Below are 24,655 nucleotides of genomic sequence, written 5' to 3' on the forward strand. Positions count from 1 at the left end.
CCGACAGAAAACTGATTAGGGAAAGATAATTAGTGAAGGGATAGTCTACATTTTAGCATGTAGCCTATGCCCCATCACACTGTGAAGTAGGCTAAAACAAATTAAGTTGGACAGTGTGTTTTCCAATGCAATGTTTGCATCTCTACACTCCGCTTCTTCTTCACATTTTCCTGGAAGCTTGACAGGGCCATCAATCGTAAATCAACCACGAGTCGGACAGCCCATTCAAATGCATTGGACACGGAAGTGTGGCCCAACCACGACAAACAGGGCTTTATCGTGACGGCACCACTACCAATAGATTATCTTCATTTCGTTAACACATGACGCATCTCGTGCGATAGGACTCAGCTGTGTCACATCCACAGAGCTTCAATTGAATTGGGGAGGAGGCAAGGGCGGCTCTTAGGTGAGGGTGCTGCTGCCCAACTACAGCTAGTTCACAAAAAAATATTTTTCTCAATCAGAAAATAATGTTTTTCTTTAGTAGGCCTACAGGATGAAGGAAAATCTAATGGAAACACACAAAAGAAGTTTAAAAAAAGACTACCTGTTAATTTAATTTACATTGTTGTAATGTTACAATACGCCTATGTTGACACCTTTGGAGGTACAAATTCATTATGTGTGTGAAGGCTTAAAATGGGTTAAGCTATGACATCATTAGGCCATTACTCCAAATCATGATCAAGGGTCAATCAGTAACCTAGGCCTTGTCATGACTGACAGTGCTGCCATCCAAAGTCCACTTTCCCTGCCACAGCCTACTGAACACGGAAGTTGCTCTGGGGACACGTTTCTCTGGGATTGTGTTGTTGTTTTTTTAGAGCAAAGCCTTGGATTTCGCTTTGAAACATCAAATGCTCAGGTGAATATACAGTATGTTCCTTTTCCTGATTAAATATTGCGGAAATTAATCACAATTTTGCTAAGAACTGCTGTTCTGACCATTGCTTGTTAAGACATTTTACTAGGACCATGTGTGCCAAATGGGCTAAAAGCAGGATCTTTTTTGTTTGTTCAACATTACATCTATTTTTCTATACCCTCTTGGCTGTAGTAAATTGAAGAGTTTGTTGCTGTCTCATATGGTCACTGCGTGTGTGTGTGTGTGTGTGTGTGTGTGTGTGTGTGTGTGTGTGTGTGTGTGTGTGTGTGTGTGTGTGTGTGTGTGTGTGTGTGTGTGTGTGTGTGTGTGTGTGTGTGTGTGTGTGTTTTGTGCTACCTACAGGCTTTATGGGTTGGACAGGTCAGACATGGACCTCTACCCTCCCTATTCTTTGAACACCAAGTTATCTTCTTGACATTACCATGGCCAAGGGCCTCATGGTCACTTACGCCCTCTGGGCTATGGGTGGACCTGTAGGCTTACACCATTTATACTTAGGAAGAGACAGCCACGCTCTGTTGTGGATGATCACTTTTGGGGGGTTCGGAGTTGGCTGGGCAAGAGACTTTTTCCGCATCCCAGCATACGTGAGCGAAGCCAACAACAACAACCTGGCAGAGACAGAAGGAGGGCAGCACAGCAGGAGAAGAACTCATAATGCCGTCCCCCCTTCCCCCAGTCCCGCACGCTTCGCAGGGCAGGTCTGCGTGGGTATTTACTTCGGGACCGTAGCCTTGATCGGCCTGAACTCTCTCAACTTCTTCTATCTGCTGGTGCTGCCCCTGTCAGTGGGCGCCGGGGTCCACCTGGTGTCCAGCGTGGGGTCGCAGACCTCGGACCTGCAGAAGACGCTCACCACCTGCCTCATCACCTCCCCCATCTTCTACGGCAGCAACGTGTCCCCGCTGCCCATCAGCCTGGCAGCTGCCATCACAGCCAATCAGCACCGCAGGTTCAAGATGGCCGAGCCCCCAGGGCCACTGTGTAAGACCATTCTATTTTTTTTTTTACAATCTTTCTGAGGGTTGTTGTGAGGCAGGGGAGATGCCAGGGGAGATGCCAGTGACAGACTGGGATTAAAAATCAACCCTGGCATTTTGTACCAAAAGCGGCCCGTAGACCGTGGAACTCATTTGAAGGGCATAATGGTCTTAACCCTCCTGTTATCCTTGAGGTCTATTTGACCCCATTCAATGTTTAGCGTCTGAAAAATACATGAAGTACATAATTATTTTGCTTCATCTTTGATGACTTTTCCTAAATAAATGGGGTCAATGTAAAAAAAGTGAGATTTCAATTTCAATTTGACCCCAAATTATTTTAAGTGTATTAAACATAAATATAACATCCATATTTTGCTAATACATGTTCCAATCTGTCTAGATTACAGCCATGACAACGCCACCACACATGGCGCATCTCCGAGATGCTGAGGGTGGATTGGAAGCTAGAGCAGTGCATTTCAACACAATACCAAAAGGGCCAAATGGAAAAATCACTGGGTTTTGGGGGACCATGTAAAATAATTACACTTGATTTTAAGTCAGGCGCTGGGCCACAAGAAGCTTTAAATGGGCTGCATCTGGTCCACGGTCAGTAATTAAATAGGCCTAGCCGACTGAACGATTCAGGGGCCCCAGATTATGATAGGGTTGGGGCCCAAATTTATTTTCTTTCAGGGGCCCATCTATGCTGCCCAGTTACACCACTGGCTGAAGCAACAGGAGATGACACTTATATTACATTGCACTTAGCTGATGCTTTCAGTTACTCAAAGCGACTTACAATTACTATTTTTTAGGGTATTAGTTACAGCCCCTGGAGCAATGTGGGGTTAGGTGCCTTGCTCAAGGGCACTTCAGCCATGGATGGAGATATAGGGAGAAGTCAGGGGGGATTTGAACTTGCAACCCCTTGATTGAAAGACCAACTCTCTAACCACTAGGCCACGGCTGCCCACAGTGCCCACAGTATAAGTGACTTACAGTTATTTAGGTACAAGGCACTGGTTACAGTCCCTGGAGCAATGTGGAGTCCAGAGCCTTGTTCAAGGCCACTTCAGACATGAATAGTTTGGGATTTCTTTGTCACATATTGGTTCTAGTATTTGCAATTACAAAGGTGATTTTACTAATGAGTCAATTTACATGGCTGGATTTCACTGATTACAATCAGTTGATTTTGTCAACAGTTGGGACCAATGTTGTTTAAACTTCTATGTACTGAAACTGGATTTGAGTAGAGAAGAGAAGCTTTATCCAAGAGAGAATAGTGTGTAATTGTTGCACTTCATGATATTAGCACATTATAAGTATTAGTATTGTGGATATAACAGATAAGGCATCTTTCACTGTATATACTTTATATCCAGTCTCAGTATGGATATAAAGAATATACAGGATTAACTGGATTAGGTCATTAAAAGGTATCAGTAGGTGGTGTGGATATAAAAGATGATTAGATATTCATTAGTCTCAATGCGATGCTCTTGTTTATCCCGTTATCTGGGGCCTCTTTCTCACCTGAATCCCTCAGGTCTCCGTCTCTATCGCCTCAGCTTGGCCTTGCTGGCGTTCTCGGCTCCCATGGGCTATTGCATTTTCCACAACACCACCGCCACCCTCTACTACATCTCAGACTGCGTGGCCTCCGTACTGGAGATGTTCTGGTTTCTCCCGTGGCTCAGGGGGGTGTTTGAGTACCTCCTGCTGTTGCCGTACAGACTGTTTAGCGTGGTGACGGGGGGAATAGGGTACAGCGAGGAGGCCTGGAGGAAAGTGATGGAGATTCTGCTGAATGAATACACCGAAAAAGAAAGACTGGCGCTGAAGGTGAGTGTTAAAATGAAGTGGGTGGAAGATGACATGGGTCTGTCTTGTCAGTGGTGTAGTCTACTTTTTTGTGGTGGGTATACTGTATATATTTGTGCTATTCTTAATAATGAATCAATCGATTTTAGGTGGGTAAACTGAAATCCATGACATTTTCAGGTGGGTAGCCTATACTGCGTATACCTGCAGTCTACGTAGACTACACCACTGTATCATGTGTACTGTAGAAAAAACACCAATGAAGTGCCTTTATTGAGTATACTACAGTATGTAGTACTACTACCTGTAGTAATACTACCTGTAGTTTGACCTTTTACACATCTTAAAATAATGTTTGCCCCATGCACCGTACCATGGTTACATTCCAGGTGTTGTCTTTGAGTGAGGAGGCAACTCCAGAGGACATCACTCTTCGATACAGAGAGCTGGTAAAAATATGGCATCCAGACCACAACCCTCACCAGCCAGTGGAGGCCCAGCAGATGTTTATAAAGATCCAGGATGCCTATGAAATTCTTCACCGCAGAAGGAGGCCACGGCATAAAAGATGATGATGACCTCCCTGAAATAAAGAGACAGAATGTTCCAGTTACACATCAATGTCAGTCAAGATCAATAAAATTGAACAGAGAACTTTCAATTGCCATGAACTAAGTTATGTCTACAGCCACTAAGGGATGGTTATTTATCTTGTTATGGGTGTACTCAAGTGAGCCAAGGATGCTCTCCCCAAGGCAAATGAGGACATCAGTGTGATTTATCCTTTAACGCCACCTTGTGGTAGAAAGCAGGAACTGGGGAACAATTGGAATTCAGCCTATTGAATTTATAGATATTTTTGAATGTAAAAGATGCTGGCTATCCCATGCACATGCACATGCAAGCCAGAGAGAGTAGTCTATTTATTGAGTTAATTGCTGGGGGAAATTGTTTAACTATTACGTTAGTAGCCTAGAAAATGTTTGCCTGTTTGAGTTTCACTCAGCCTGCACCTTGGCACCTGTTGACAGCCTGCATATGACACAGGTCTAAGCTTTTGCAATATTCGTTATGGTGTGGTCGATTCCATACATTTAAATTAATTAATAGAGTCATGCATTGCAATGATTTCCTTTGCAGGAATTGTGTGCATCATTAGGTTGTGTCATATTACTCAGCTGCTGTTCTTTTGCTCATTGGACGCTCTGTGGGAGCAGCTTCATTTGCTGGTCAAGTCAGCTGTATGTTTTTGGGTAGACAATCCCTGGACCCTGGCAACAACTTTGACAAGAAATCGATGATTTCGGTAATCGTCGTGGATCAAGGATTTCGTTGTAGGGTTATTCGGGCCTGTATCCCGGCATGGGCCCGGAAGTTGTTTGGGATTTCAGGTAAAAGATCCCGGAGATGCTGCCTTCGCTAGAGAAAACAAACAGAGAACCAGCGAAATAAACACGTCCACCCTAGTCTACCGCCAGGTAAGATACTATACAAAGAAATCGTACGCAATCATATTCCTTCATCAAAATGTCACCGATGTAAATCACAGTAGTCTCTTTGGAAGACTTTAGCGAGCTAGATGGCATCTGTCGAGTGCTGGGTACCATAGCAACGCCAAAGGCTCGTACGAAACATTATTCCTGTTTAGTTTGACATGTCTGTGCGATGACATGGGGGCCAATCACTCATCGACAGTTCGTTCATTTCGTTTGTAAGGTTATCTTGTTTCTTATGTTGGATATAAGAGTCCCTGCATTGGTGTCTTAGACCAACCTGTCACGTTTTGTTAGCGAGTTAGCAATCATAGCTAACTCGCCCTCATAGCCCAGCAGACAGATGCATCTGCGTGTTATGACAATCCTTCCAGCTTAATCTTATAAAGTTATTTAGACAACCTGAACTTACACCGTCGGTTTGTCGGTAATGTAATGCCAATCGGGCGACGGGGTGTCCATCACTACTAATATTGTTTGGTTATAGACCGGTTTTGGCCAGATTAGTCTGTCCAATTAAAATGATAACCTCTGACAGACATGTAGATAGATGGAGGCGCGAGCCTGTTGCTTCCACGAGAGTGCCATTGTCATTTTCTCCAGGCTGCCCACCCACGTATTCACCTTCAATCAGTATTTCCACATTCTCCTCGAACAAAGGCAACAAGCAGACTGCCTCCATAGCAGATTCACAAATTAAGGCAGCTATTTAACCTTTCATCATCACTCATGAACATCTTACTGTCTTGTCCATTTATTTGTTTGGCTTGTCCCTCAAACATAACTATCTAATATCTGTTGCCTGGGCAAGGTATGACTTTTCTTTGGGGAAAGTGACTCCTGCCCTTATTGATTTATTAACAATCTCCAGTTTGTTTTATGATAAGTCATTGCTTTTTAAATTATTATTATTGTTATTTTTACAATTTGCCATATTTGCACTGGAGCCAAAAAACTAGGTGAAGTGCCTTCTGCCTACAGTTTATTTCACCAAATAGGCCTATGAATAGCATTTTGTTCTGAGTCAAGTTGTGAAACTTGGGGAGAGCCTGGTAACAGTGCTTTGCTGTCAAAGAAGTTTAGGAGAACTGGGAGGGGACACTCCGTCTGCCTGTCTCTCTCACCTATAAGTTTCTTTCTTAGTTGATTGTCGGCAAGCCTTCTTGCTTATTTAATGTGAGTCAGTGCATCGAGACAGATTGTCATCAGAGCAGGTGTAAAATTCTTGTGCAAAAGAGGTGAGAAGTTGTTTATAATTGAATTACGTATGCCATCTGTGTAAAGTGATGCACTTGTCAGCCATATAAAGGAATTGACTGGACAAGAAGTTATGTTTTTCGAATGAATGATTTATGATCAATCTGAGCCTTTTTCTGTTTTGTTTTGTTGACAGTTAGCTGGTGCAGTGATAATGAATGCTGAAGACTGTAATGGACGCTCTTACATGTCAGGTAAGCAGTGAAGAGTACAGGACGATTGAACTTACTGCAATTATTTAACAACAACAAAACAAGTGTGTGAAAAGTGTTTGTCGTGAGAACTGAAGTGGGGACCCGTTTTTGTGTCAAGTCAAGTTTATTTATATAGTGTATTTCATACAAAGGTAACTGAATGTGCTTTACACAAATAAAAGTGTGTGTGTGTCTGTGTGGTTCTGTATGCATGTATGTATGTATTTGTGTGTTTGTGTGGTCCTGTATGTGTGTGTTTGTGTGGTTCTGTATGTGTGTATTTGTGTGGTTCTGTATGTGTGTGTTTGTCTGTGTGTCTGTCTTGGTACCGCAGGCAGTGGAGACTCGTCAACGGAGCGTGAGTTTTTCGCGGGGCTGAGGGGACCCGCCGTGAGCACGCCCAACAGCCAGCACTCCTCTCCCAGCCGCTCCCTCAGTGGTGAGTCCCTTACACGCTCCGCGGAGTGGAAGGTGCGCCGTGGCCTAGTGGTTAGAGAGTTGGTCTTTCAACCTAGGGGTTGCCGGGTTCGAATCCCCCCTGACCTCTCCCAGTCCATACATCTCCATCCATGGCTGAAGTGCCCCTGAGCAAGTCACCTAACCCCACACTGCTCCAGGGACTGTAACCAATTCCCTAAAACATAATAGTTGTAAGTCGCTTTGAATAAAATGAAAGGTTCAGTTAAGTGCAATGTAATGCAATGTAATGCAATGTAATGCAAAAGGCGCGCACATCCAAGAGTAGTAGTGGAACCAACAGAAACGCATCAGCAGGTGCCAAATCAAAAATGGCATACTGGTACATAGAAGCGGGGAAGGATCTGTTCACTGCTCGCAAAAGACTTGATTTATTGCGAGCAACGATCATTGATCATCATAAATTAAGTTTTTGCAAGCAGTATGCGGATCCTTTCCCCCTTCTGTATATCCCTTACACACTCACCAAACAACACTATGTGGTCACATGGAAAGGTGGCACCACTAGTGTTTGTGTTGTGGTTAATGTGATTGTGGTCAGTGCCGGTCCTTTGGGATTAACAAAGTAACTGGTACCTCAGTGGTGAGTCCTTTACCTTGGCACTCCCCAGCCACCACTAGATGTGAAAAGGTGGCACCACCATTTGTGTGATGTCTGTACATGATGTAAATAGTAAATGGTAAATTGAGCGTTTATTTACTGTAGCGCTTTTCCCACTCCTTCGAGCACTCAAAGGACTTTTACGCGAATGCCTCTCATTTACCCATTCACACTCACACACACCGGTGGCCATGACTTCCACGCTGGGTGCAGTGGCAATGCAATTTCATTCTGGGTTTCTGAATTCTGCGGAAAATGTAATTATTTGTGAATGCTTCTGAATATGAAGCATTTTATAAAAAGAAGAGCTGTTTATGCTGTTGGTCTGTGGACACTTTAATATAATATCCTTTTTAATTAATTAATCACCCTTACCCTTAGTGTAGACATGTCATTTGAGATAGAAAGGTGGAAGATGAGAGATGGAAATGAAGTAAAATCAATCAAAAGAGTATTTTGTGTGTATTATTATACACTGATAACGTGTCCATGGTGGATACATTTTTGAGCTGTCCTTAAGGACCTCTTTCCCCAACACCGCTCGCCATTGTGTTTTTGGAAATGAAATTTCATCTGTGGAGATTCTCAATCATGAAGGTTGTATGCTTATTTGTCAAATGGAGTCCGGTTGTTTATAGCTGACCTCTCTTCCCGTTTTATTGATTGCTGTAGTGAGTTTGGTTGTGTTGATCCCATATCTACATCTCAAATATCTTTTGAAAATCTTAGTGGTGTGGTAGTCAGGTTGGTATTTTGTAATCTGCCAATCAGAGAGCATAACAGAACAGTTTGTAGAAGTTTTCTGAGCTGCTTTGATCAGTTGACTTTTTAAAACGTTTTTTTTTTTTTTGTCGTGTGAAGTGAGGTGACCAGAGACGCCTTTATTTGGCTGTACTCTATATGCTGGCCAGTCGGAAAGCAGTTTGCTTTTTGTAAGATTTCAGTGTTTCCCACAGAAATTTTGGAAACTATGGGGGCAGCCGGGGTTTATTTTGTCCGGGGGGGGGGGTCTTCTCACACGGGCCTTTTTTTTGGGGGGGGGGGGGGTTGTATTCTTGCAGCGTAAATGCAAAACGGCAAAACAATGACTACAGTATGACATTGGCGCATGGAGAAACTGTAGGCCTGGGCCTATATTTCAGCCATTTATATTTTGAGAAATAAGGCTACATAAGATTTTACCCATGACTTGTATAATAGTAGTACATTGTCATTGTCAAAAAATGCAGTACAGTGAATAATTTCTGTTTACAACACAGTTTCATTCGTCCCTCATGCAGGGGTCTGGGAAACAATAATAAAACAAAATAGGAGCAGAGATAAGAATTTAAGAGCACTGTGAAATTGTTAACGCATAGACAAAAAGGGTCTTAGAGGGTAGGCTATGCCTTTTCCCCCACACATATCTGTAGGCGTACACATTCTACATGAGGGGTGCTGGTCACAGGGCCAGTTTTTTCCAAATTCCTCCCATTAAAAGGGCTGAACAACATATTACACATTTATGTCTATATTCACATTCATTACACATTAATTTCTATATGCAGCCCGATGTCTCCTCTGCTGTGTCAATGAAGGTCTGTCACCAAACTCATTCCAACTGTAAAACAAAGCCTAGGGAGTGTTAGTAAACTCATCCCAACTGTCCCTTCTCTGAAGGTTTTTTATATTGCTCCCAAACCCAAGTAAACTACAACAACTTGACTAGGCTTTTGATCCCTGTCTTTCAAGCACTTGTGGTTCTCTCTATAGCAGGGGTGCCCAACCTTTTTTTAACCAAGATCTACTTTTGAAGTTGATGGTCTGCCGTGATCTACCAAGTCAAATTCAAGGATGTCTGTATGAAAATTTAAGACCACCATTTATTAATCACCATTATTATGAACAAAATGTTTTCAGTAGGCTACTATGGCCGTATCTTTTCAGTGTGTTTTTAAAGTGTGTTGAATAGCCTATCTTTACAAAGCAATGCAGCACTGATAGTATGCAGAGATAATTTCAGTCATACACAAGTCATAAACAACTGAAACAATTTCAAAATGATAAACATTTGGTATATAAAAGGCACATAGGCCCTATTTCTAAAATATGATGAAGCATTATCATGCCTTCAGTGGTATAGGCTACAAATTAAAAAGGGCTCAGAAATTCACCATTTGTTATGGGTAAATAGTAGGCTACTATGAGAGAGAGAGAGAGAGAGAGAGCAATGAGAGAACTCATTGGATTGGTTAACACCCCTGTTAAGTGTGACTTCTTCTATGAAGGTTTTTTTTTTCAGCTCTCTGGGACAGTAGCACAGCAAAGGCTTTCTATTGTGAGTTTGGCCAATCGTTTTGTCCACAACTGAAGCAAGAAACAGCACAAATTGAAGTGAATTCCATACATGTCAACAACTAACATTTCCCTTACACGCGGCACGCGATGTAAACGCAGTTAGCGATGATGCATGCGACTAGCGATTTGGACGAAGATCCTCGCATATCGGCGTGTCATAACGCATCGTTGCGCACATGTTCTGTTACTCACCCGATGTTACACGTGTGCACACATGAATCAACTGTAATACCCTTACGGTCACTTCCTAATGCTTTCCCCTCCCAGACAGCACGAAGCATCTTGCCGACGTTGGCTATTGGGCGGCGACATCGGGAAAACGTCGAGGCCTTTTTTGCCTTATAATCGTCATGCCAATTAGGTTGGTTTTAGATCGGCAAAATAGCGGCAGAAAAGACGGTTTCCTGCCATGGTTTGCCGATGGTTTGCCAACTTAACCCCAACATCGGCAGTACGACGCTTTGCCGATCAATTCCCTGCAGTTCCCTTCCGATGGTTTGCCAATGGTTTGCCAACATAACCCCAACCATCGGCAACGCGACGTTTTACCGAGCAATTTCCTAATGTTTCCTCCCGATGCTTTGCCAACTTAACACCGACCATCATCTGACAATGTCCCAAACACAGTTTGCCGATGGTTTGCCAACCTAACCCCGACCATCGGCAACGCGACGCTTTGCAGATCATTTGAAGACCCCAAAACCAAAAGCCAGCGCCTGCTTGCTTGCAACCTGAGCAGCGCGAGCTCTGTTTGAAATTATTTCAGTTGTCAAGGGAACGAACATTTTCCGTTTACTTTACTGGACGTCGCAGCAGTAGTATTAGCCACCGCAATCGTTTTTAGTTAGGCATTACCATTATTTCTGTTGAAATGTAGGTTTCAGCATTACAAGTCAGGCTTGATTAAACATTAAATTAGGTTGCTAAAATAAATCTCTTCACCTGTCATGCTGTCTCGAATGACTCCTCATCGAGTTTCTAATCGATATCCGACCTCACTTTTTCTTACCGTTAGCAAGTTAGCTAACGTGTCAAACGTACCCAGCAACCAGGTGAGTTTTTGTTTGGTTTTATAAGTTATAGTTTGAGATGTCACATTGTATGTAGGTCGTGTGTAGTCTAACAGCGTTTTTTATTGTAATACAAATGTAGGCATACTGCTCCCGTAATCAAGTTTCCTGCTGGAGTCGGGCTGTTGATTCTTGTCTAGCCCATGATGACTGGTTGAAAGGACATTACAAAATAGGCTACGGTATGTAACACAACGATTTTCTTTGTTGAACTTGCAATGCACAGGAAACACACACCACGTGAAGTGAGATAAAATAATATTGCATCACATTCATAGCCCTTACTATAAGTAAGTTTAAGAACTCCTGAGTTCATAGCCTTCACTGCAATGTGTTGCTCTCGTTTTCACAGTCAATTCACCACAAGTCAAAATCAGATCAACAGACAGGGACATCGGCCTTCTCTTGGGAATATGCCAGATATGCCATAACAAGAAAAAATGGTAAGTCTATCACTACATAAGATCCATAACAAAATACTATTAGTTAAATCTTAAATGTGACCTGGTGGTATTATTGCGTGAATGCTTATGTTGCACACTTAATGAATAAGGTCCTCAAGTGTGTAGAGTTTCGCTGAGTTCGTTGTTTATTTACATTTTCCTCAGCATAACTGTACAGCTGACACCGCTGCCTTCTGTATCATAACAAAGCCTGTCACTTCCACGTTTCGTTCTTCTTATGTGACCGAAGTCACTGGCTACTGCACCAGAGAGAGTCTCTGCACTCATTGCTGGTCCTATGATGCCATCTATTGGCGAAAACGTGCAACAGCATAATTAAACTAAAAGACAGCTTCTGACTGGACAACAAAAAGACAGGGAATGAGAATAAGGGAATAAGAAAAAGACAAAAATGGGGGGTCCACTACACTTGCATACAAACTGATTGTGATGCTGTCACTCATTTTCTAGTCTATATCTTGGACTGAAAAAGGATTACATTATTATGTTTTCAGGTGTTTTGCCCCTGCGGTTGTGAAGAGGATGCTGTGGAGGTGGCAGCATGAACGTGTCACACAGACATTGGCTAAACTACTCGGTAGGTACAACGAAATAAAAGAAACCACCCCCTCAACCCTGTTTATGCTGCACTGTACCTATTATAACCAGTTTTTATATAGACCATTATTTGAAATACTATGAGAGCCTTTCTGTTAGGATACTGTACAGCAGGGATGGGCAACTGGAGGCTCGGGCGCCACATGCAGCCCAACTTCTCACTTTTAAAAAAAAGAAAAAGGACAGTTTTTAACCCCCTATAAATCAATAGTGTAAGCATTCCGGTATAAATAAACAAAAAGTGAAGTATCCTTTTGTAAATTCTCTCAAGTGCGTGGTGATGTGGTTGTGGTAATTAAAAATGTTGGCCCACCTTACAATGAAAGTTGCCCACCCCTGCTGTACAGCCTACATCACTTGTACATGTCCTTACCAAATAGGACACTAGCTAGCTAAATGTAACTAATATGGTATTGTGAAAGTTATATGCCTAAATGTAAACCATAATATTAAATTGTGATGGACAGAAATCAACTAAACCAACATATTACATTGTGAATGTAGTTGCGCAGTGATACTGAGACCGACTTATTCCTGTCTTTATTTGCCAGGCTTCTACACTTGCCCTCAGAGTTCACATATGGTTAAGTGCACAGGTGGCCAGCCAGGTTCAGACTGATACTGGTAACAAGAGGAAAACATGCTGATTGGTAAGTGAGATCCCTGCTAAAAAAAAATCCACACAGCACAACAAGTAAGCCTAGTTTGTGGTATCAAATGTAAAATGTAAGTTTCGTCAAAAAGTTGTAGAACACATCTGAATAAATTGCAGGCCATCAAAGTAGTGAATGGGCAGGGAAAACACAACCAGTAGGCTTATGAATTACTTTGACTCAGCACAGCACAGCAGATGTGATGCTACCATTCCTTGGGAATATGACACAGAGGTCTGCTATTCCATTGTAAATATTGACTGGAAATGTTCATGTTTCAACTGTTTAAAAACATTGGACTCAGGGGAAAAAATCTCTAGGTGTATATAAGTGAAAGCCCACCTTTGCCATTGTGACACAGCACACAAGTATACACTGCACACAACAAAATTGCATTTTATGCCTCACCTGTGCAAGGGTGCAGCCTACATTGGCATCCCAAGGGAGCAGTATGTTGCAGTGTGGCGGGAAGGTACCATGCTTGGGGTACCTCAGTCATGGAGGATGGAGGAGAGAGCACTGGTTAATTACTCCCTCCACCAACCTGGCGGGCTGGGAGATGAACCAGCAACCTTTGGGTTGTTCAGCCCTGGGCTACAGGACACCCTAACCGCTTACCAATGACTGCCCCACTTATATATAAAAAATACCACAGAGTAGCGAGTACACTTTTAAATTAAAAGGGTCAATATAGCTGATAGACTTTTCATCCACAGGCAGGACTTAGGCTACATACAGTAGATGGTGAAATCCTGCTTACAAAAACTGTTCTCAATAAATAGTTGTAAACTTTTGACATGTGAAAGTCATAGCCTAAACTGTAGGGTATGTTCTCATGTAAAGGGTGATTTTCACATCCAGCCCATGTTCACAGATTTTTTTTTTCTCCTGCAGGAATGATTCAACGATGGATATTTTGCTTAATTGTGGAAAAAATAAATGGAAAAAACGTCTATGATTTCTTGTGTTTTCATTGGTGAGGCATATGGTGAAGCAGGAAGACCTCAAATAAGGCGGAATTCCACTGCAGCGGTGAGAACATTCAGACGTCTTTTTGTTTATGGAAAGAGCTGATTTTCTGGCATGCTAGGTGATTTTGACATGCTAGTTTCATAACTGCAACCTAAAATCAGCTGTTCCTCGAGACGTCCGGATGTTTTCCTCGCGCAGATGGGGTACGTCGAGTAGGTCGTAATTAAGTCGTAATTAAATCGGTTAAACATTGGCTCATGAGCGGATATAAGGCGGGCAACCGTCGGCTCATGGTAGGACTATAAATAATTATATCGGCATAACGTTGGCTCCCCATCGCCTGTCGCCTATTTGCCGACGTCTGCCCAACATCTTGCCGATGAGCAAACGGTCCTTTCAAAGACGTCGTGCCGATGTATTTTACATCGGACAAAAAGCATCTTGCCAACGTTGGCAAGACGTAAGTGTGCTGTCTGGGACTCATTCTGTGTTACCGTGGGACTACTTATCTAACCAATACAGAGTCTATAGGATGTATTTACTCCAGGAGGAAAATGCGAAGGAAATTCAAAATCGTAATTCAAATCGTTTTAACAAAAACGGATATCGTTAATTTTTATTTTTTTTACATTTTCGTAAACTATGGCGGCCAAATTTAAACTATGGCGGGCCGCCATAGTTTCCTCAATGTATGGGAAACACTGGATTTGCATGCAATGCTGTTGACCTGTTGTTTTTCTGAACAAGCTGATACTAACAACTATACTACCGACGAGGGCTCTAAATTAACACCAGCCAACCGGCCAAATGCTGTTGAAATTTCAGTTTGACTGGTAGAAAAGGCCAACTTAATAGCCACTTTCAAGATTCAAGATTCAAGAGTTTATTGTCATCGGCAAAAAGACAACGAAATTGACTTTGACCCATAGTGAGTGTGTGTTTGGCTGGTAAGATTCACATCTACTAGCCATTTTGGCTGGTGGTGGAAAAAGTTAATCTATACCGACTCTAAGAACAGTACATCTGCTAGACCAGTGTTTCTCAACCTTTTTTTAGACAAGGCACCCTTTCATTTCATCAAAAATGTCAAGGCACCCCAAACCAACAAGCCGTAACATGACATCGCATCCGATACCACACAAGCTTACGAAAGTAACACATTTAGAGACGTCACACAACCTACGTTCGAAGTTGCCGCTTACTGGAGCGACCTAAATGTACTTTATTGTGCTTAAATGGCAGATGACAGATTCCACTGACTAAGCATTAATTTATTAATTTAGACAAATATGTATTATACTACGTAGTTTATTAATCAGCCACGTGTCCACGGCACCACTGAGGGGGGCCTGCGGCATCCCGGTTGAGAAACACTGAGCTAGACAGCAGTAATGGGAATGGGCATGGAAGGGCTTCATGAAGCCAACATGTTCAGACATATTCACACAGATTTCATTCGTCGTATTACAGCCAACAATCGTTTCATTTCTTACCAATACTAAAACATTATTGGGTTCACTTCACTGTTATTATCATCATCAACTGTCATTATTTTTGTAATGAGCCAGCAAGGCCGTTTTGAAATCACCTAGAAATGCCATATCAAAAATAACGCAGCAATCACCTTCCCCATTATTACCATCAATAGTCCCATAGCCCACCGCAGCTTAATGTGTCTCATTATGGTAATTTTATTTATTTATTTTTTTAAAAGAAAGAAGAATGAAAAAAAACAAGCTGTGCTGAATACAACAGTGCTGGATACAAATAAACACTTGAACAAGAAAAAATAGATACATCTTCTTACTCTATACCTCCCTCACTGTGATTACTGTCATTTTCATTGAGGCTCACAATATTTTTTGACCAAACAAGCAATTGTCTTCATCAAACGTACTTTTGTAATTACCCACCAATACAATGTTAGTTATCATTTTATAGTCTTGCAATGTGTATTATGCATAAACACGTTCAGGAAAGCAAATTTACTCTACTGTATTGTATTCATTATACTGTATTATATTCTTGCAACGTTTTATTTCAAAGCGACTTAGTTAAGTACAGAGCATTGGTAACAGTAACTGGAGCAGTGTGGGGTTAGGTGCCTTGCTCAAGGGCACTCGGCCATGTATGAATGTGCTACTTAGGGTGGGATTTGAACCTGCAACCCTCTCATCTGAGGTCCAGCACTCTAACCATTGAGCCATGGCTGCCCGTAGACACCTTCAGGAAAGCTGCTAATTTACTCTACTGTATTGTCCACCCCCACCCCCCTCCACAGCGAACTCCATCAAGGTGGAGCTGTACAGCGATGAGGAGGCAGGAGGCGGAGGTGCTCCCCCGTCGGAGAGGCGAGGAGGTGGCAGCGGTGGCAGCGGTGGAGGTAGCGGTGACCGGGAGGAGGAAGGGGGCTGGAAGGAGGAGAAGGGGGACATCTCGGAGGAGCAGGAGGGGGGCACGGAGGCCGGTAGCGGTGGAGGTGGTGGCGGTGCGGGTGGGGACAGCAGGAGGGCCCAGGGGGGTAACGGAAGCGGCAGCGGGAGTGGTGGCAGTGGAGGGGGCGGCTATGGAGACATGGCCAGTCCAGAGTCGGCCTCGCCAGGCCCCATCCGCCTGCCCAATGGCAAGCTCAAGTGCGACGTGTGCGGCATGATCTGCATCGGGCCCAACGTGCTGATGGTGCACAAGCGCAGCCACACCGGTAAGGAAGGAAGAGAGAGAGAGAGAGAGAGAGAGAGAGAGAGAGAGAGAGAGAGAGAGAGAGTGTCTGTCTGTCTGTCTGTCTGTCTGTCTGTCTGTCTGTCTGTCTGTACATACGTGTGACTGAGAGAGAGAGATGAATAATATGCGTTGAAGTCAATGATGTATGAAGTCTATGGCGACACACAGGTTAGAAATTACCTGAAGTACATGAAAGAAAGTTTTACTGTAGCCGTCACGTCTCATCAAGCTGTTTGTGACAAATGTCATAACGCAGTCACTATACGGTATATCCTGTTTCCTTAAAAACATGAGCACTAAAATCCCCTTTTAGAGCATAGTGTTAGCGCTTTATGCAAGGCGCGGCCTCTTTTGAAAAAGTTGAACATTTGGGCCAGCACCACCGTCACAGTCAAAGTATTTAAAAGTGAAGCCTGCTTCAAGCTGAAAATTGACTTTCATGCATAGTGGGGCTGCACAATTAATCGAAAATAATCTAAAATCGTGATATAATCACGTGATATATCCAAATCCGAATTTCAATCAGAATTTAATCGTGGCAATAGTGACCTACCTTCGAGAGCATCCTTGAAGCCAGAACATACTGTGTTTCTGGCCAGAAATCTGTCCACCTAAGTGTCATGTTACTGCCTTTTACATAATTATTAGGGCCTGGGTGCTGGGTACTGGGTGCTTAACTTCGTCAATGAGTGAATTCAAAACTCAAAAATAACTGAATAAAGAGGCACTCTTCAGATTTCTTTTTTCGTTTTTAATCGCCTCACATCACATGATGTATAATCCATTCTTGCTCATATATTTCATTTTGTTATAATTTTAAAGAAATTCAGCAAAAAATCATGAAATCGTGATTAATAATTGTGATTACGATTTTGACCTAAATAATCTTGATTATCATTTTTTCCATAATTGTGCAGCCCTATTGCATAGTGTCCACATGGTTTGTGTGTGCAGGCGAGCGTCCGTTCCAGTGTAACCAGTGTGGCGCCTCCTTCACCCAGAAGGGCAACCTGCTGCGGCACATCAAGCTGCACTCGGGGGAGAAGCCCTTCAAGTGCCCCTTCTGCAACTACGCCTGCCGCCGCAGAGACGCCCTCACCGGACACCTGCGCACACACTCTGGTGAGCAGGAATAGGATATAATAGAATATGGGGGCGTCGTGCCTTGGGGTTGGAATGGGATGACTTGTTTGGGTTGGGATCGGGATTGTCCTCATCATAAGCCTGCCAACACCCCCCTTATTAAAAATGCAATTGACTAATGCTCCCTATTGCAACTAAGCACCGCCCCCTTTCAACTGTCTCCTTCTCAACGACACCCCCCCCAAGCTGTAGACTCCCCGTTGAGAAACTACATTGATATTAATAATGCATTATTATTATGATTTCTTGTAACTATCATCATAATATTAAACTTAATAGCAGGGCAAAACACCATATGTCATTGCATGGTGCCTGGTGTTTCTGATGCGTCCCTGTCAGGATGAAAGAGATGTGGCTGAAATATTGTCGTAGAAGTTGAAAAAGGCACATGATGTCTCTAAGCTGACAGAGTCTGGGCCGTGGCAGCAGGACATTTTATATTTTTCATTTCGCCAGCAGTAGAAGTGATATTCCTTCACCCTATTACTATTGATTCCTATTGATGCAGCAGGATCGTGTCACTGCAGTGGGCTTTAATGAGGCGAGACCAGCGCTTGCAATTACTGTGGAACAACACAGTTACAAGTGATGCTGCCTGCCTGCTGAGTTTAGTGTTTGGTGCAGAGGAAATTGATGAAGAGAAGATGTAGAAAAAGGAAAAAAACAAGAACAGTGGTTCTCAACTTTTTTTGAACAAACGGCCCCTTGGGAGTTGGACTTTGAAGAAGGTGTAGCAACACCAAAACGTTAGTCGGGTGTGTGCACAGAGTCCCAATTCTACTCGCCCCCTTGGTTACATCACAAGCCTCCCAAAGCCCCCTTCATCTCAGCAGAAGACTGACAACGCACCCCCCCCCTAGTATCAAAATATTAAATGGACTAATGCTCCCCAATGGCAACCAAGCACCGCCCCCTCTCAGCTGTATCCTTCTCAACGCCCCCATAGAGCTCCCCAACGCCCCCTGGGGGGCTGCACCGCCCCCGTTGAGAAACACTAATGTAGAAAAAGGAAAAAAACACAAACCTCCAGCTACCTCGCTAGAATGACATTTAATCATCAAAACAGGAAACCCTCTTCTCTGTCTTTTTTTTTCTCTCTTATTCACATTATTTTTCACTGCTCACCTGGGCTTGGCGAGAAGCAGAGAGGACAGGGGTGGGTTTTCGGTGAAGCCCCGTTCGTTCGGGCATACTGGAAGTGACGAGTGACGAGCCGATTCGAGGAAGTCGGTCACCTCAACTGAACTCACCGCACCGCACCGCTAGCAGGAATATGGCGGATTTCGACGAAATGACGCAGGCAGGCAGACCCGGCTTGTCATTTACGAATTGCGTGCACACCATTTCGTCGTGAAACGTTTTCTCATAAAATGTGTTCTTGCGAAATGTTACCTAGGTAACTGGTAGGGGGGAATCCAAACAAACGGTCATGGAACTTTTCGGGGAAAAGATTGCGGTCAATGCCGAAAGCCAGAAATACATCCTGTTGTGTGTATGTGTTTCTTTGGGCAATGGCACTGATGCAGTATGTCTACCCCTGCAGTACTCAGATGTGCAGCAGTGTGGGTGTTTTTTGCTGTTTCTTAAAAGCATATGTTTGGAGAGAGCAGCTGCTCCACTGCGCTTTAAGCCTGTCTGGATCCCACTAACAACTTGCATATTTTCCGTCTCTCTATCTCTCTCTCTCACACACACACTCTTCTACCCTTTCTCTCTGTCTCTCTCCTTCCCTATGCCCTATGTCAACTGTCTCCCTTTCTCTCGCTCCCTCTCTCTCTCTCATTCTCTCTCTTTCTTTTGCTGTGTCTCTCTTCTATCTCTCTATCTCTACATGAACTGTCTGTCTATCTGTCTCTCCCTCCCTCTCCCTCTCTCTCACTGTTCTCTCTCTCTCCGTCTCTCCCTCCCTGTCAACTGTCTATCTCTGTCTCTTGTGTGCTCTCGTACCCTCTCTGTCACTCTTCCTCTTCCTTCGCTCTCTCTATCTCTCTCTCTCTCTGTCTCTCTCTCTCTCCGTCACTCTCCCTCATCCTCTCTCTCTATCTTGCTCGCTTGCTCTCACCCTCTTTGCCTCTCTCTCTCTCTATCTCTCTCTCTCACACACACACTCTTCTACCCTTTCTCTCTGTCTCTCTCCTTCCCTATGCCCTATGTCAACTTTCTCTCTCTCTCTCTCTCTCTCTCTCTCTCTCTCTCTCTCTCTCTCTCTCTCTCTCTCTCTCTCTCTCTCTCTCTTCCTCTCCCTCTCCCCACCCCCCCCCTCTCTCTCTCTCTCTGGTCTCTCTATCTCTCTCCCCCTCTCCCTCTCTCTCTCCCCCTCCCTCTCTCCCTCTCTCTGGTCTGCAGTCTCGTCCCCCACGGTGGGGAAGCCCTACAAGTGTAGTTTCTGTGGCCGCAGCTACAAGCAGCAGAGCACACTGGAGGAGCACCGGGAGCGCTGCCACAGCTACCTGCAGAGCCTGGACCACCAGCCGGCACACAGCACCCAGGCAGCACACGGTAGACACACACACACACACACACACACACAGCACACACACAGCACACACACACACACACACACACACACACACACACACACACACACACACACACACACACACACATCCACACATCCACACACAGCACCCAGACAGCACACGGTAGACACACACATCCATACACACACACACGCACACGCACATGCACACACACACACACACACACACACACAGAGCACCCAGACAGCACACGGTACTCACACACGCACACACACACACACACACACACACAGAGCACCCAGGCAGCACACGGTACTCACACACACACACACACACACACACACACACACACACACACACACACACACACACACACACACACACACACACACACACACACACACACACACACAGCACCCAGGCAGCACACGTTAATCACGCACGCACACACACACACACACACACACACACGCAGTCTGATACTTATTCATATTTTATTGCAGGTAGATACTACAACTCTGATTTACTTCTAGCTTTGCATTACCCAGACAACCGAGGGAAATACTGGAAACACCTTTACACACTTTTTAGATGGATTTTAGATGGATATAAAGTCCTTCATCCCTCAGCAACAATCCACACAGGCCAGAAGCCTCTCACACACTCGGGAGTTTTAGATGCATTCTCCTAAATACACACAGACCTGAAGCCTCTCCGGCATTGCAACGAAAATTGTGGAGTGGGACAGTAGGACATACTTATTCATATTTCATAGCAGTAGTTTGTACTTCAAACATTTAGTAATTTCAGTCATTGGATTACTTCTTGCTTTGCATTACCCAGACAGCCCAGGGTAATACTCAAAACTCTGGTGCATATTCATAAAGGGGTTTAAGATGGATATTCTCCTAAATACACAGCCATTCATCCCTCTGCAGCATACTCACAGGCCTGAAGCAACTCCGGCATTGTGCCTGAAATAGTGGCGTGGGACAGTGGGATACTTCTTCACATTTCACAGCAGATGATAAAAACCTCAAACATTTAGTAGTTTCATAATGAGTTCTTAACCTCTCCAGATAGCACAAAACTATGGTGGAAACTCTCTCATACTCATGGGTTTTCTCCAGATACACACTTTGCTGAATCCTCAGATCAAACACAAAGGTGTTTAGTGCCAATGCTATGCAAGTACAAAAAGTAATGCAAACCCTGTTACACATTTATAAGGTATTTTATATAGACTGTTCTAAATATACACAGCCATACAACCCACAGTAACATACACCTGAGCCTGAGACATATCTGGCTTTGTGCCTGAAAAGGGTGTATGGGACTTCTAATATTTCATTGGAGATGGTGTAACTACAAACATTTCCGTAATTTCAAGCGTAGAATTTCTTCTAAATCTTCATTACCCACAGCGCAGGGTAATGGAAACACTGTTAGACAAAATACACACTTTTTCATCCTTCACACAGGGCTGAAGGATGTCAGGCGTTATGCCTGAAACTAGTCACAGTAGGTTTCCTTATAAGATTCGCTAGGAGATAAAATACAGTAACTTCTAAGCATTTGGTTATGTCAAATTTTCAGTTTTCATGTGACTTTGCTAATCCTGCACCCAATCTTTTTGAGACAGAAGTGTGTGTGTGTGTGTGTTTTTTTTTTCTTTGTTACAGTTGTAATTGTGCTATAATACATGTGCTGAAGTGTTGTGTTTGGTTTGGTTTGGTTTATTTATGGATATAGGAAGACAGAGGGTATCCAAGGGATTACATGTCAAAGTATAGAAAATTTATTTCCAACATGCTCCCTGATGGAAGAGGACAAGACATACAAAAACATGCAGACAGACAATCAAACAGATATCACATATACACATATACATCCACACACTCCTAAGTCACCTAGTTCTCTACTTTATTCCACCAAAAAATTCTAACCCTTTTTGTTTCTGCCATTTTAATATGTAATGGAAGGCTATTATGTGTGTGTGGTTGTCCGGCAGGGGAGGAGAACCGTAACCTTGACCTGGGCTGTGAGCCGCTGCTGCAGCCCTCCACTGACAAGAGGAGCTTCATCGACCGCCTAGCCAACAGCATCACCAAGAGGAAGAGGTCCACGCCACAGAAGTTCCTAGGTAACGGGAAAAAAGACGCCAACACTTTACTTGGCGCCGGCGTCATAGGTATGACATAAGTGTCATAACAGTGTCGTAAAGGAGTCATGCATGTGTCATAAACATCATGTCAATGACATTCGGTGTGACATTCGGTTATGGTAAAGACAGCCCAAACAATGTAAACTTTTCATGGCCATAAAGTGTTAATGACATTGACACCATGTTTATGAGTCATCCTTGACTGTGTCTAACCATTGACTATTTTGACACTATTATGACACTGTTATGTTATGTATATGGCGGCATCAAGTAAAATGTTACGAAAAGGACTTCACTCTCTCTATGAATCACTCTCTCTTTGATTTGGTTGATTATTTTCAGTTACGTTCATTTCACAACCGCTCACTTACCAATGGTCCAAGATTTATAGTTTTCAGTGTGTGATTAGAGTTGGTCTGTCGTCATTGGTCGGACACCACTTTGCTTATTTTAGCGTGTGCATGCGACTTATGTCAGTTCACGTTGTTGTTTCATTATGTTTTTGTTAAACGTTCACGGTAGAAGCACTTATAGTGACTGCACTAAATCAAGTGAACATCTAAGGTTTTTCGTTGAATGGGGATGTCTGCTGTATTGGGCATCCCCAGTGTTCACATTTATGATCTGTTAGTTTGTTTATATGTTTGTTCTTCCGTCCAGGGGAGAAGCACATGCGACTGAATTCATTATTTGTATAATTTATTTGTATTTATTATTTTGTATGTGTGTATGTATTTATTATTTGTATATTTTGTATATTTATAATGTATTTATTTGTGTGTCCTTCCGTTCAGGGGAGAAGCACATGCGACTGAACCTGTCTGACGCACCTTACGAGCTGGGCAGTAGCCCGGAGAAGGAGAGAGGAGGAGGAGGAGGAGGGGACCTGCTGGGGGCCGAGCACCACCACCACCACACCCCCCTGGGCCGGCTCGGAGGTCGGTACGGGCGGGGGCATCGGGAGGCCGTGGTGGAGGGTGGGGGTGGTGGAGGTGACGATCCCGAACCCAGTAGCCGCCCGCTACGGCTGCCCTCCTCTCACCACGGGCCCTCCTCCTGCCTGACCGAGTTTCCCTCAATCATCGGCTCCGTCTACTCCTCGCACATAGCGCCCTCTATGGGCCAGAGGCTGAACTGTGTGTCTGGGTCCGGTGGCGGCGGCGGTGGCGGGATGGGCGTGGGTCTGGGCGGTCTGCCGGGCCGGGAGGCGGGCGAAGGACACGAGGACACCCCGGCCAGCCGGAGCCACGCCGCCATGCCCGTCACCACCGAGTCGCCCAGCAACGGTTGCCACGACTCCACCGACACGGAGAGCATGGCGGACGAGCAGTGCGGCCCTGGTCCGCTCGTCATGACGACGCTGGGCGGCGGACACCTCAGCAGCACGCCCCTACGCAGCAGCCTGCGAGACCGACACCGCAGCCCCAGTCACGCCAAAGACATGGACCTGGAGACGATGGATCGGGAACGGGAACAGGATCACGAGCGGGCGTTGCTGCGAGACAGAGAGCTGGGCTTGGCAGCCGTGGTACCCCAGTCCTCCTCGCTAGGCTCCTTGATGCCTATAGGGGGCAGCGGTGGCGGCGGTGGTGGTGGTATCATCGGAGGAGGAGGAGGTGGTGGTGTAGGAGTAAGTGTAGGCCCCAAGGAGGGCAGTCCACGCTCGCCCCCCACCTCCTCGTCCTCCGCCCTGCTGCCCCTGTGCCGGGCTGGCGAGGGTGGCATCGGTGGTGGTGGTGGTGGTGGTGGTGCCGGGGGTGGTGGTGCCGGAGGAGGTCTGACGGTGGTGGACGCGGAGGGCCGTGCGGTGCGCTCCTTCCGCTGCGAGCACTGCCGCATCCTCTTCCTGGACCACGTGATGTTCACCATCCACATGGGCTGCCACGGCTTCCGGCAGCCCTTCGAGTGCAACATCTGCGGCCACCGCAGCCAGGACCGCTACGAGTTCTCCTCGCACATCGTGCGCGGCGAGCACCAGGTGGGCTGAGCAGAGGAGGTGAAGCAGGGGAGGAGGAGGAGGAGGAGGGCGAGGGTTTCCCCCCGAAGGATGGATGGAGGAGAAGAGAGGGGGTGAGGGGCTGCTGTTGGGGTTGGTTGGTGTGATGTCTTGGGAGGGGAGGGGGGCTGGGAACAGGAGCGGAGACCTGGGTTGGTTTTGGGGTACGGGGTTGGGGGGGCAGGGGTGTCTGCTGCTTTGAAACGACATGGCGAGGTAGTTTGGTCTGCACCAGCTGTTGGGGGAGGGGTCATGGGGATTTTTTTTGAGTGGGGGGGTGGATTATTGGGGGGGTTGGGTGCCTGAGGGGACAACACTTAAGCACTTGGCTTTCTTT

The 24,655-nt window shown here is 44.8% G+C and overlaps 2 protein-coding genes and 2 long non-coding RNA genes across 5 annotated transcripts; 3 read left to right on the forward strand and 1 right to left on the reverse strand.

The window, feature by feature from the left end:
- Positions 1 to 768: 768 nt before the first annotated feature.
- LOC134456781 (dnaJ homolog subfamily C member 22-like) lies at positions 769 to 4,360 on the forward strand. 2 transcript variants are annotated; one of them, XM_063208314.1, is made up of 4 exons: positions 769 to 879; positions 1,232 to 1,873; positions 3,425 to 3,720; positions 4,089 to 4,360. In XM_063208314.1, exons 2-4 carry the CDS (start codon positions 1,312 to 1,314, stop codon positions 4,269 to 4,271), a joined length of 1,041 nt encoding a protein of 346 aa, XP_063064384.1. In that variant the 5' UTR covers positions 769 to 879; positions 1,232 to 1,311; the 3' UTR covers positions 4,272 to 4,360. The 2 variants fall into 2 exon arrangements, with proteins under 2 accessions (XP_063064384.1, XP_063064383.1); XM_063208313.1 differs by having other exon boundaries at positions 769 to 868.
- On the reverse strand, positions 3,564 to 5,742 carry LOC134456785 (uncharacterized). Its single transcript, XR_010036372.1, has 4 exons — positions 5,605 to 5,742; positions 4,874 to 5,118; positions 4,182 to 4,282; positions 3,564 to 3,656 (listed from the first exon to the last, which is right to left on the reverse strand). It is a non-coding gene; the product is annotated as an uncharacterized LOC134456785 (long non-coding RNA).
- ikzf4 (IKAROS family zinc finger 4) lies at positions 5,042 to 24,400 on the forward strand. Its single transcript, XM_063208315.1, is given in 10 exon segments — positions 5,042 to 5,083; positions 5,086 to 5,177; positions 6,586 to 6,643; positions 6,978 to 7,082; positions 16,096 to 16,308; positions 16,372 to 16,515; positions 17,490 to 17,657; positions 20,025 to 20,177; positions 22,170 to 22,301; positions 23,117 to 24,400. Coding segments are annotated over 10 exon segments (2,280 nt in total). The 5' UTR covers positions 5,042 to 5,061; the 3' UTR covers positions 24,310 to 24,400.
- On the forward strand, positions 10,388 to 13,791 carry LOC134456784 (uncharacterized). The gene is made up of 6 exons (XR_010036371.1): positions 10,388 to 11,110; positions 11,211 to 11,310; positions 11,481 to 11,571; positions 12,087 to 12,169; positions 12,741 to 12,839; positions 13,737 to 13,791. It is a non-coding gene; the product is annotated as an uncharacterized LOC134456784 (long non-coding RNA).
- Positions 24,401 to 24,655: the final 255 nt, after the last annotated feature.

The sequence above is a fragment of the Engraulis encrasicolus genome, chromosome 10, assembly GCF_034702125.1.
Source record: "Engraulis encrasicolus isolate BLACKSEA-1 chromosome 10, IST_EnEncr_1.0, whole genome shotgun sequence".
Classification (NCBI taxonomy): domain Eukaryota; kingdom Metazoa; phylum Chordata; class Actinopteri; order Clupeiformes; family Engraulidae; genus Engraulis; species Engraulis encrasicolus.